The sequence below is a fragment of the Miniopterus schreibersii genome (genome assembly GCF_964146895.1).
Source record: "Miniopterus schreibersii genome assembly, chromosome: 2".
In the NCBI taxonomy this organism is placed as follows: Eukaryota; Metazoa; Chordata; class Mammalia; order Chiroptera; family Miniopteridae; genus Miniopterus; species Miniopterus schreibersii.
In genome coordinates, this window is record NC_138102.1 from 168,273,390 (window position 1) to 168,286,897 (window position 13,508).

General features: G+C 40.8%; 1 protein-coding gene across 10 annotated transcripts in view; it reads left to right on the forward strand.

The window, feature by feature from the left end:
* LOC308552289 (vesicle-associated membrane protein 1) overlaps positions 1 to 13,508 on the forward strand; it is a 106,983-nt gene that overhangs the window by 34,998 nt on the left and 58,477 nt on the right. For 2 of the 10 annotated variants that reach the window (XM_081127492.1, XM_081127490.1), the window contains exon 5: positions 11,752 to 12,262. The exons of 6 other annotated variants lie outside the window; for them this stretch is intronic. In XM_081127492.1, coding sequence (XP_080983618.1) covers positions 11,752 to 11,820 — 69 coding nt within the window. In that variant the 3' untranslated portion in view covers positions 11,821 to 12,262. Of the gene's footprint in view, positions 1 to 2,986; positions 3,040 to 4,580; positions 4,717 to 11,751; positions 12,263 to 13,508 lie in introns of those variants that run through there. 2 more of the 10 variants (XR_013998121.1, XM_081127499.1) reach the window with 2 other exon arrangements.

A 13,508-nucleotide genomic window follows, 5' to 3' on the forward strand; every position in this document is an offset into this window, starting at 1 on the left:
TTGAACCTGAAACCCTGGTGTATAGGAACGATGTTCCAACCAACTGAACCAGCCAGCCAGGGCCTGAGTATCTATCTTTTCACATATGTTTCGGCCATTTTTATATCTTCTTTGAGAAATGTCTGTTCAAATCCTTTACCCATATTTAAGTTGGATTATTTGCCTTTTTTGTTGAATTGTAAGAGTTCTTTATATATTCTGGATACTAGATCCTTATCAGATACATGATTTGCAAACATTTCCCCATTCTATGGGTTGTTTTTTCATTTTCTTGATAGTGGCCTTTGATACACAAAAGTTTTTCATTTTGATAAAATCTAATTTTTCTTTTTTCTTTTTTGCTGATTGTGATTTGGTGTCATATTTAGGAATTTGTTGACTAAACCAAGGTTACACAGATTTACATCTTTTTTTTTCTAACAATTTTATAGTTTTAGCTCTTCCATTTATTTTATTTCTTTGATCTATTTTAAGTTAAATTTTGTATATGATTTGAGGTAGGGCTCAAATATTCTTCCACTACCACACTATTTTTTAAATATAAGTTTTATTGATTTCTAGAGAGAGAGGGAGAGGGACAGGGAGAATCATCGATTGGTTGCCTCCTGCACGCGTTCCTCCCACCCCCCAGCATCCCCACCAGGGATCAAACCTGAAACCTGGGTATGTGCCCTGACCTAGAATCAAACCTGTAACCCTTCGATGCACTACATTCAGCCAACTGAACCACACTGGCCAGGGCAGTACTATACTATTTTGATTACTGTAGCTTTGTAGTAAGTTTTGAAATCAGGAAGTGTGAGTCCTCCAACTTTCTTCTTCAAGATAATTTTGTCTATGTTGTGTCCCTGGCATTTTTATATCAATTTTAGGATTAGCTTGTCTTTTTCTGCAAAACAAGGCAGTTGGAATTTTGATAGGGATTCCATTGAATCTGTAGATGAATTTGGGGACTATGTTATCTTAACAATAGTAAGTCTTCCAATCCATGAACATAGGGTATCTTTCCATTTATTTAGGTCTTCTTTAATGTCTTTCAACATTGTTTTGTAGTTTTCAGTGTATAAGTCTTGTACTTTATTAAATTTAATCATAAGCATTTCATTCTTTTTGATGCTATTGTAAATGGAATTGTTTTCTTAGTTTTATTTTAAAGTTGTTCACTGTTCATGTAACATGTTGACTTTTGAAGGAGGCAGTTATTTTCTCCACAGAGTTGGAAGGAGATGCTTGGGGTGCAGGTGTGTTGCTATTACATCCTGTGGACTATTGCTTGGGCTTACTAGTGCCTTACCTGAAGTCACTGATGTAGAGTTTGATTCTGTGACACAATGGAAACATATCTGACTCATCTTTCCCACACTCCCTTTGCTTTTGACAGTTCCCTCACTGCGGGGGAGAGGAAGAGAGTGGGTTGGTGGGAGGAGCCTCCCTCTCTCTCAGAGCTACTTCCCTTGATCCCTCTCTTCTTCAGGGTTTATGGGGCACCTCTAAATGCATTCCTGAAGGGCAGGGGCTATGGCAGTCTTCTCTCTTACCTGCAAGTTGCACCAGAACCCTCCCTCTTTTGATGGGCATCATGCCTATAGAGCAGCAATATTCAACCAGTGCACCATGGCACACTGGTGTGCCACAATAATTAAAAAATATATATATCTTTATTGACTTCAGAGAGAGGAAGGGAGAAGGAGAGAGAGAGAGAGAGCAACATCAATGATGGGAGAGAGTCATTGATCGGCTGCCTCCTGCACGCCCCCGACTGAGGATCGAGGCCGGAACCCGGGCATGTGCCCTGACAGGGAATCAAACCTTGATCTTCTGGATCCCAGGTCGATGCTCGACCACTGAGCCACGCTGGCCAGGCCACAATAATTTTTTAGACGTGCAATATTTGACTATCACTAATATTTGATCTCTTCCCTTAGATTGTCAAATAAAAAAATGACAACAGCCAACACAACAATAGCCATCTGGTGTGAATGAATCAAAATTATACCTATATTTTTAAATTTTTTATTTTATTGATTTTAGAGAGGGAGGGAGAGAGAAAGAGACATTAATTTGTTCTGCTTATTTATGCTTTCACCGATTGGTTCTTGTTTGTGCCCTGACCTGGGATTGAACCTGCACCTGCAACCTTGGTGAATCCAGGTGATGCTCTAACCAAGGCTATACCTTTTTTTCTTTTTCTTTTTTGGCACATTGTCAAAAAATTTATTTCTTGGCGTGCCGCAGACTTTTGCTAATTAGTTTATGTGTGTCACGAGATGAAAATGGTTGAAAATTGCTGCCATAGAGGAATGTTGAATGATAGGTACAGGAAGGGCCCCAGAGACTGGTGGAGTCAGAGGAGTCTGGTGAGGGAGTATAAGGATTTCATATGGTAAAAACTGGAGAAGTGGAAGACCACTCAAGGTAAATATGTACTGCTTGGACCATGCCCAAGGCATCTCTCTGCTTGATCACTTGCTCAAGCTGTGAGTCTTTCCACTGTAACATGGAGATGATGGAACTTACCTCATAGGGTGGATGTGAGCAGTTAAGTGTGGTAACGTTGGGGAACACCCTGTGCAGGGCTTGACACAGAAGGTGCTAGTATATGTTCCTGGGAATGTGAGTGGCTCATCAAGCTCCTTACCTTCTTGGAGTTTTGGCAGTGAGAGCTCAGGATTCCTGAAGTGGCACAAAGTTCATAAAGGAATGGAAAGAGTGGGGAAATCCAGCAGGAGGAGGTATATGGGAGACATGGGACAAAACTCACCTTTACTAGAGCTCAGAGTTAGCAGTGGGTGCTTAGGATGGGCAGTATAGAGGCTCTGGGGCCGAGGAGACCCCATCACATTTTCACACCAAAGGGATGGGACAGGCTGGCTAGGGACAGCTGCAAGAAGCAGGCTATTGCAAGTTTATGTGGTTTGATATTTGAGGGCACAGGAAAAAATTCTATGCATAGTTACTGACCATGATCTGTGATTATCACCTCAAGAAGGCTGAAGTTGTCTATTTGCCAGAGATTTGATGCTATGATGCCACATACATGTAGGTGAGTCTTCTCAACTGAGTACACTAAGTTCCCACAAATGTTTTGAACTCTATTTATAAATTTGATATTTTTTATTTTGTTTAAATCCGTACCCTTCTAATAGGCTTAGATTTGCATCCTGACTTCTGGATCTAAGTTGCACCCTTACTGGAGTACAAGGCATTCTGGGATCCCCAACCAAGATGCAGTTACTCTTAGTAACTCAGTCTAAATGAATACTGGATTCTTTCTTTATTCTTCTTGTCTGAATGGATCACAACTTTAGAGATATTTTATGACATCCTATGCATATCTCTGCAGGGCTCTGCTCACAACCCTGAAATCATACTAATGATTCTGAACACTAGGTGAGGACCCGGCAGGGTCCCAGGAGTAACTCCAGGAGTGGGTACCAGAAGTGTGTGTGTTCCATTCACCCAGGATGAGGATCTTTGAAATTCAAATTACACATCCAGGGCACACTCTAGGGAGGAATGTGGGGTTCAGGTCACCTCTAGGGAGAGGACTGAAGCCAGCAAGAACCTTAAAGGACAGTGGGTATGGGTAGAAGGGTTTGGGGGCTGAATGTAATACCAGGAGCTTCAAGCTTTGGCTTAGTGTAAAGGAACTTTTCTGCTCTCCAGTCAGGTGCTTGATTTGAGTGGAGGCAGGATACTTGGTGTCCCATTTGTCTGAGCTTTGGGTGCCCCCTTGTGGCAGAAGCAATTGTGGTTTTCAGAGGGTCTTATGCCCTCTCAGGAACCCAATCTTCTGTCTCTCCAAGGCCATTACTACTATTGAAACATAAGGGTAGAGGTGCCAGACATCTGACATCCCCCCAGAGCTTTCCTGTATCTGCAGAGCAGGTTGGATTTCAGTGAGTCCAAGGGATTTGGGGAAGCCCCTAAGGGAGGGCCATTGATATGGACAGAGGGACTCAGTCTCAAAGACTACAGTCTGTGGCTGTTAAGGAATCTGTCTTTGGTATAACCCAAAAAAATGCACTAGAGCATTAAAAGCCCCTGTACTTTCCAGGCTATTTTAGCCCAGACTCTAGATCAGTGGTTCTTACTTAGCTTTTTGGGGGCTAAGGGGCTCCCCTGAAAATCTGAAGACAGCTGTTGATCTTCCTTTAGAAAATGCACCTACACACAATATTGTGAATAGAATTTCAGAAAAATAGCGGACTCTTTGGTGATCCAGGGACCCATATAGTTTGTAAAAGCCCCCACTCTATATCTCTGCTTCTATTAGTGTCTCAGAAACTTGTTGCCCTTGAATAGATTTGCTGTCCTTCTAAGGAGATTGGCAATATCCACTTAAGGGCAGGATCTCTGGAATGGGAGGAAGAACACAGGGTAAAATTTATTCTCACTAGAGAAGTAACTTTAGCCTCTTTGAAGCTAAAAGACTTCCTTGTGTTGAAAACAGTTGTCCCTTTTGGGAAAATATCTGAGAAAGACAAAGAACAGAAATAGGTAATCCACATAATGAAGTGAAAGGAGAGCCATTTCCTGGAAGGTTTTCCTACAGCAATTCTTCTTAAATTCTTTTTCAGATGGTCTGAAATGTCTCTGAGAAGTTTCCAGAGGCAAGACAAAATAGAAGAGATTCAAAAAACTCATACTACCCTGCTTCTAGAAGAAAACTTAAATAAATGGACTCATGTCCCTTTAAAGGGATTTTTCTTGTTGGTGGGTACAATTTGTTCACTAAATGTTTACTTAATGTATATTGGACAAGAGAATTTTAGAGTTAGCAGTAACTTCAGGCATCTCTTAATCTGATTTCTTTATTCTCAGACAAGCAATATGAGGACCAGAGAGATAAAATATCACTCACTCATTCAGTTATTTATTTAAGCTTGTCAATCACTTCCTATGTGTCAGAAACTGGGCTTTGTATGAGGAATAAAAGAAGAAAAACACTGAAAATAATCTAATGGAGTAGAGACTTTTGTAGGCAAACAACCATATTCAATAAAGATAATTGCATTAATGGAGGCTAGTCAAAAAATGGGGGAAGCTTAGCAGGAAAGCCAAATACATCTGCTAGAGCAAGATGAGTTAACAGAGGAGGTAGAATTTGAGCTGCAACATGATGGATGAGAAGGGATTTGCTGGGTGGGCTAGCTGTCTTTGTTCCAGGTTTTGGAAATGGTATGCCGGCTGGTTAATGCAATATGTTGTTAGGCCAAGGGATAAGTGGGGCCAGAAATTTAGCTGTACTCAACTGGGTGGAAGAGGCATCTTTTCCTAATTATTTTTTATTTTTTTATTAATCCTCATCTGAGGATATTTTTTCCATTTATTTTTATTTTTAAAAAATATTTTTATTGATTTTTAGAGAGAGTGGAAGGGAGGGAAGCAGGGGGACAGAGAGAGAGAGAGAGAGAGAGAGAAACATTGATGTGAGAGAGACACATCGATTGGTTGCCTCCCGCACATGCCCTGGCTGGGACCTGGATTGAACCTGCAACCCAGGTATGTGCCCTGGACTAGGAATTGAACCTTCAACCCTTCGGTGCATGGGCTGACTCTCTAACCACTGAGCATACCATCCAGGTCTATTTTATTTTTTAAAAAATTTGTATTTATTGATTTTTGAGAGAGAGAGGAAGGGAGAGAGAATCAGTGATTTGTTGTTCCACTTATTTATGCATTCATTGGTTGATACTTTTATGTGCCCTGACTAGGGTTTGAACCCACAACCTTGGCATATGGGGACGATGCTCTAACCAACTGAGCTACCCATCCAGGGCCATCTCTTCCTAATTTGCATGAAGGCACACTATGGGCTACTATCCTGAATGTGGGCAAAGGCACAGACATGTACAAGAGCAAGGTGTGTTCTGAAAACTGTTAGTTCTGACAACCATTAACTCAGAATTGCTAGTGTAAAAGCACAGAGGGAGAGGTGATAGGTGTGGACAGGTGAAGCCAGGTCATGAAGGGCTTTGTCTGTGACCATAATGCTAGTAGTGGTCGTGTTGGGAATGGAACCTTGGTGCCTTCCTTCCACACTGTTACTCTTTCTGCAGCACCAAATTTCCTCTAACTAGACACTGAGCTGGGTGCTGGTGAGGATACAGTGAGGACTATGCACGGGTCCTGCCCTGGGGTTTACAATCAAGGAAGAGTGCACCACCTATGGGCAAAGAGTAATAATAGGAAAATGTGATAAGTGGCAAATAGACTAGCACAGGGCACAGACTTAACACCCAAAATGGCCACTTTAGGAGATGGTTTTGGACATTTCAGATATGATTTGCCTAAGACCACATGCCCTAAGCCAGGTTTCAAGGTCAGGGTTGTTTGACTTCAAAGCCTTAAAAATGCCCCACTCTTTAATTCGACAGTTCCACTTCTAGGAATAAATGAAGATGTGTGCAAATATTTAGCTATAAAGATGGTCTGTAAAAAAAATTTCTATAACAGCAATTCTTTTTAAAAGGAAACAATATTGCCCGGCCGGGCTTGGCTCAGCGGTTGAGCATCGACCTAGGATCCAGGCGATCAGGGTTCGGTTCCCGGTTAGGGCACATGCCCGGGTTGTGGGCCAGCCGATCAGTGAGTCTCATCATTGATGTTTCTATCTCTGTCTCTCCTTCTCCTTTCCTCTCAAATCAATAAAGATATATTTAAATTTTTCTTTTTCTTTTTTTTATATATTTTTATTGATTTCGGAGAGAGGAAAGGAGAGGGGGAGACAGATAGAAACATCAATGATGAGAGAGTCATTGATCGAGCCCGCAACCCTGGCATGTGCCCTGACCGGGAATCGAACCCCGATCGCCTGGATCCCAGGTCGATGCTCAACCACTGAGCTACGCCCGGCCGGGCAAGATATATTTTAAAAAATAAAAATAAAAATAAAAGGAAACAATCTAAATGTCCAACAAAAGATATTGGATAGGTGTATTGTATTATAAATGATGGAATATAAAAGAGCTATTAAAATGATGTTTTAAAAGTATATTTATTTTTTAAAAATATTTTTATTGATTTTTAGAGAGGAAGGGAGAGGGAGAGAGAGGAACATCGATAGACTGCCTCCTGCGCAACCCCTACTGGGGATCGGGCCTTGAGCCTGTAACCCCTGGCATATGCCCTGACTGGGAATCGAACCCCCCACCTCTCAGTTCATGGGAGGACACTCAACCAACTGAGCCACACTAGCCAACGCTAAAAGTATATTTGTTAATGGGGGAAAACGTTAGATATGTTATCGGATGAAATAAGCAAATTAAGCCACATACTGTATAGTACTGTTTTTATAAGTGTATTGAACAGTTTATACTAGTAGGGCATAGTAGTGATTAACTTAAAGAGATGTGATGATAGGTGACTTTTATCTTATACTTTTGCTAACCTGAATCTTCTAATAATGAATAGGTCTTACTTTTGCAACAACAACAAAGTCATAAACAGAGTATTTACAAAGAGTTTCTATTTCCTCCTCTGTAAAATAGGGACACTTCTTAGAATTAAATAATATGAAGCATTTAAACATTCAATATAGGGCCTGAAAATAGTTAAGCATCATTAAATATTAGCTACTGATGCTACTATAATAACAACTACAACATCAACTACCACTACTCTGGTTACAAGTTCTATTGCAACAATAGCACCACTCCCACACCATGACTGTCACCACAACTACCATTACTGGCTGTGGTTCAGGGCCAAAGCTTGAAACCATGAAAGGGGCTGGGGCAGTGATATTGGTTTCCAAAGGAAAAGGCTTTGCTTCAGCAGCAACATTTGAATGGGAGGCAGAGTTAGAGATTAGAAAAGGAAGTAGAGACTCAGTTATCAGTCCAGGTCCTCTCCTTGGTGCTGGGTTGGAGTTCTGAAAGTTTTACGTAATGGTAAAACACATAAGTCTTAAGTATACAGTGGAATTAATTTTGACAATTGTATATACCCATATAACCACCATTTCAATCAAGTTATGAAATGTTTCCATCACCCCATGAAGTCCCCTTATGCCCCTTTGCAGTCTATCTTCCCCACATCACCAAATACAACCATTGTTCTAATTTTTTATCACCAAAGATTAGTTGCAACAGGAACTCTCTCATTCATTGCTAGTGGAAATGCAAAATAGTACAGCCACTGTGGAAGATGGTTTGGCAATTTCTTACAAGGCTAAACATAGTCTTACCGTATGATCCAGATCCAGCAATTTCATACCTTTCAAATAAGTTGAAAACATGTCCCCAAGAAAACCTGCATACTTAAGGTTTATAAGCTTTATTCATAATTGCCAAAAATTGAAAGTAACCAAGATATCCTTCCATAGGTGAATGGATAAATAAACTGTGATACATCCATACAGTGAAACATTATTCTGCAATAAAAACAAGTGAGCTATCAAGCCATGAAAAAAGATGGAGGAACCTTAAATGCCAGTAAAAAATGCTGGTTTGGCCCAGCTGGCATGGCTCAGCAGTTGAGCATTGACCTATGTTCCAATGATCGAGGTTCGATTCCTGGTCAGAGCACATGCCCGGGTTGCGGGCTTGATCCCCAGTAAGGAGCATGAAGGAGGCAGCCGATCAATGATTCTCTCTCATCATTGATATTTCTATCTCTCCCTCTCCCTTCCTCTCTCTAAAATCAATAAAAATATATTTGGAAAAAAAAAGTAAAAGAAACAATATATACAAAATGGAGTCACCATGGTAAGCCTCACCAAGACTTAATACCTAACTTAATTGCAGTTTCAGCCTCTCCCAGGAGTGGAATTTTAAACCAGTCAGTCTAGAATTTTCTGGTCATCATTAGTCAGGTAACCTGCCTGATAAGACCCCAGGCCTTCTCCTAAGGGAAGGTGACTTTGCCTGAAATAATTCACTCTTTTAATTTCCTTGTCCCACCCTGTTTTGACCTATACAAACTTCCCACTTTTTACAGCTCCTCAAAACACCTTTCTGTTTACTAGATGGGTTGCTGCCTGGTTCAAAAATTATTATATAAAGCCAATTAGATATTATATTTACTTGGTTGGATTTTTGTTCTTTAATAACACAGATGCTCAAAATACTACGAAGGGATTGGTATAGAAAATACTGTACCAATTTGGGCCTCTGAGTTACATTTCTTCAGACCAAGGGATGCACTATTTATAGCCCACAGTTTCCAACAGGCAAAGAGATATCACATCAAATGGACAACTCATGTTGCATATCATCCTCAGAGTAATGGTCTAATAGAGAATTGGAATGGGCAGTGGAAACAGTTGCTGTCTAAAATGGGGGGGATAGCCCTGGCCAGGTAGCTCAGTTGGTTAGAGCGTCCTCCTGATATGCCAAGGTTTCGGGTTAGATCCCTGGTCAGGGCACATACAAATCAACCAATGAACGCATAAATAAGTGGAACAAAAAAATCGATGCTTCTCTCTGTCTCTTCCTTCTTCTTGCTCTCTCTTTAAAATAAATCAATTAAAAAAATTAAAATGGGGTGGGTGGGAGATAAAGGCAAGAGAGGCTGGCTTACGTGCCTTCCTGAGTGTGTGCTCGCACTCAACATGAGGGGCGCTAAGGGGTTCTCCCCGGATAGATTCCTCCAATTTTCTGGGAAATGTGGGAAAGAAGGTGAGGGAAAATGCTTGTGTGACAATATAGGTCTTCCCCACATCATTTCAACTTTCTTTTTTCCTACCTGATGCAGTGGTCCCAGGATCAAGGATGTACCTGTGGCCCTGGCCAGTGTGGCTCAGGTGGTTGAGCAATGTCCCATGCACCAAAAGGTCACCAGTTCGATTCCCAGTCAGGGCACATGCCCAGGTTGTGAGCTCCATCCCCAGTAGGGGGCATGCAGGAGGCAGCTGATTGATGTTTCTCACATCCATGTTTCCCTTTCTTACTCTCTCTCTTTTTCTCTCTCTTTCTCCCTAAAATCAATAAAAACATATTAAAAAAAAAAAAAAAAAGGATGCTACTGTGGGTGCTGGAAGCAGGGAGGATTCCTAAGCAACTGTAACCATACCTTTATTTTAATGTTTTTATTGATTTTAGAGAGAGTGGAAGGAAGAGGGAGAGATGGAGCATCGATTGGCTGCCTCCTGCATGCCCCCTACTGGGGATCAAGTCCACAACCTGGGCATGTGCCCTGATGGGGAATTGAACTAGTGAGCTCTTGGCTCCTGGGACAATGCTCAGTCCACTGAGCCACACCCACTGGGCTGCCTTTAAACCTTTATGCCAGAATTCCTAAGGACCTGATAGGGTGGATAGTGCCTTCACTGATCTGGCAAAGTCAGGGTTAACAGTGAAGTCTGCTGTGTTGCCTAGTGGTTGGGTCAGCCCACTAGCTCTGTCTATATATGAATGGGAGCTGACTGTCAGGGAGGAACTTGCTAAACTAGTATTGCTGCCAGCAATCTGGACCAGCAGAGTCTAGTGTCCTTCCTAAAGGTGGAAATGTTTGGGAAAAAATAAATGGAAAGAGAAATAATAGCTGAGGGTAAAGGAATGCATAAGTGGGTTATGCAATGAGGGAAATCCAACAAAGTATTTTTTTTTTTAAATTTACATCTTTATTGATTTCAGAGAGAGGGAGAGAGAGAGAGTTAGAAACATCAATGATGAGAGTCATTGATTGGCTGCCTCCTGCATGTCCTCTACTGGGAATTGAGCCCTCAACCCGGGCATGTGCCCTGACGGGGAATCAAACTTTGATCTCCTGGGTCATAGGTCAATGCTCAACTCCTGAGCCATGCCAGCCGGGCAGTACTTAGGTATTAATGTAAAAACTGTGCAGGGTCTGAATGCTGAAAACTACAAACTGCTCATAAAAGTAATCAAAGATGTACATAAATGGAGAAATATACTGTCTTCATGGATTGAAAACTTTGATATTGTAAAGATGTCAAATTCTCTCTAGTTTGATTTATAGATTAAAATCACAGTAGGCTTTTTTGTGGTAGAAATCAGCAAGCAAATTCTAAAATTTATATGGGAAAGAAAAGAAACGGAAAGGAACTAAAAAAGAACAATAGTTGGAGAAATTGCACTACCCAATTTCAAGACTTATTAGGAAGCTACAGTAATCAAGACAGTGTGGTTGGCAAAAGGATAGACATATAGGCCAACAGAACCAACTTAGAGCTTGGAAATAAACCCACACAAAGATTATCAACTGATTTTTGACAAAGATGCAAAAGCAATTCCATGAGGAAAGAATATTCAACAAATGCTGCTGGAACAATTGGACATTTACATGTAAAAACAAAAACTTCAACACAGTCCTCATACACAAAACAATAATGGTTCATAGGCTAAAATTTTAAAAGTAAAACTGTAAAACATCTAAAAGAAAATATAGGAGAAAATCTGGGTGACATTGGGTTTGGTGGTAAGTTTTCAGATACTACAGGAAAAAAATTGATGAATTAGACCTTATCAAAATTAAAATCTTTTGCCCTGTGACAGATACGTTGAAAGATGAAAAGACAAACTGTTATAGGCAGTTAGACAGACATAAACAGAGCAAGGACAATGGGCCAGGTACAGAAACTCACCAGGACAGAAAGCCCCAGATGCCTAGCAAGGGTCAAAATTGGGAAAAAAAGAACCTTGCCTCCAGGGTAACCTATCCTTCTCTAGCATATCACTGGTCATGTGGTTTGGGCCCCGATCCTTCTTATCACTGGTCATGAGGTTTAGACCCCCTGACCTTTTCCTTCCTAAAAATAACATCTAGGCCTCCGCTGTATTTCAGCTCCAGGCCCAGGAAGGCAACAAAACCAGACAAGTGACTCTGTGGCTGCCTCAGGACCAACTGAGTTGACTAATGACCCTGGCGCTGACCAATCAGTGTAGACCACAGTGCTGAAAGAGCACAACTGGAAAGCTGATGGATATTCTATTGAGACCCTCCTCTGAGATCTCCCCTAAGATTTCCACCAGCAAGAGAGAGAGAAATAGGCTCAGGATAGAGGACCCAGCACTCGCTGTCCCCCAGGGGAGCATGCCCGCACCATTCCCTTTCCCCCTTCTTCCAAGGGACCCTGTGAGACTTGAATCCTGGAAAGCAGTGGGCAGCGGCAACTTGTTCTAGGCTTACCCCCTGAAATGTCTTCATGGTCCCCTTTTCTCTGGCTTCTCAGTGAGCCAAAGCAGTGAGCCAAAGCATAGGCTCTCCTGTTGCTTCTTCTATGCTAAACCCTCCCTTGTTTCACTGTCTTAGATATATTTTTGCTGCGGCCAATAAATTCTTACTTGCTTTGCTACACTTTGTCTCTTGATTGAAATCTTTCCTTCAAGAAGACAAGAACTGAGGTCTTGTCACCTCACTGGTAACAAAACCACAGGCTAGGAGAAACTATCTGAAAATCACATATACCTGATAAAGGACTTGTATCTAGATTACATGAAGAATTCTTAAAACTGAATAAGAAAATAAATGACCCAATTTAAAAATGTGCAAAAGATCTGAAAAGATACTTCAGCAAATGAGATATATAGATGGCAAATAAGCATATGAAAAGATGGTCAACATCATTTGTCATTAGAGAAATGCAAATTAAAACCACAGGGAGGGCCCGGCTGGGTGTGGCTTGGCGGTTGAGCCTCAACCTAGGATCCAGGCTATCGGGGTTTGATTCCCGGTCAGGGTACATGCCTGAGTTGAGGGCTGTGGCCAATCAATGACTCATCATTGATGTTTCTCTCTCTCTCTCTCCCTCTCCTTTCCTGTCTTTGAAATCAATAAAGATATATTAAAAAGAACACAAAACACAGGGAGGTACCACTTAAACAGCAATAACACCATCAAATACTGTGGAGCAACGGGAACTTTCACTGCTGGTAGAAATGCAAAATGGTGTAGTTACTTTGGAAGAAAACTTGGCAGTTTCTAATCATGAAAAGACATTAGAAAACCCAAATAAAGGGACATTCTATAAAATAACTAACCAGTGCTTTTCAAAACTGTCAAGGTCATAAAAAGTAAGGAAAGATAGAAACGATCACAGATCAGAGAAGGCTAAAGGATTATGACCACTACATAGAATGTGGTATCCTGGATTGGATCCTGGAACAGAAAAAGGACTTTAGGGAAAAAAACTGGTGAAATCCCAATAGAGTATGTAGTTTAGTTAATTAGCATTTCAACAATGTTAATTTCTTAGTTTTGATTAATGTACCATGGTCACATAAGATGTTAAGATTAAGAGAAGCTAGGTGAAGAAGATATCAAAACTCTCTACTATCTACCTATCATCCATCTATCATCTATCTATCTATCTATCTATCTATCTATCTATCTATCTATCAATCATCTATCATCAATCTATCATCTATCTATCATCTATCTATCATCTATCTATCTATCTATCTATCTATCTATCTATCTATCTATCTATCTATCTATCTATCTATCTATCATCTATCATCTATCATCTATCATCTATCTATCTATCTATCTATCTATCTATCTATCTATCTATCTATCTATCTATCTATCATCTATCTATC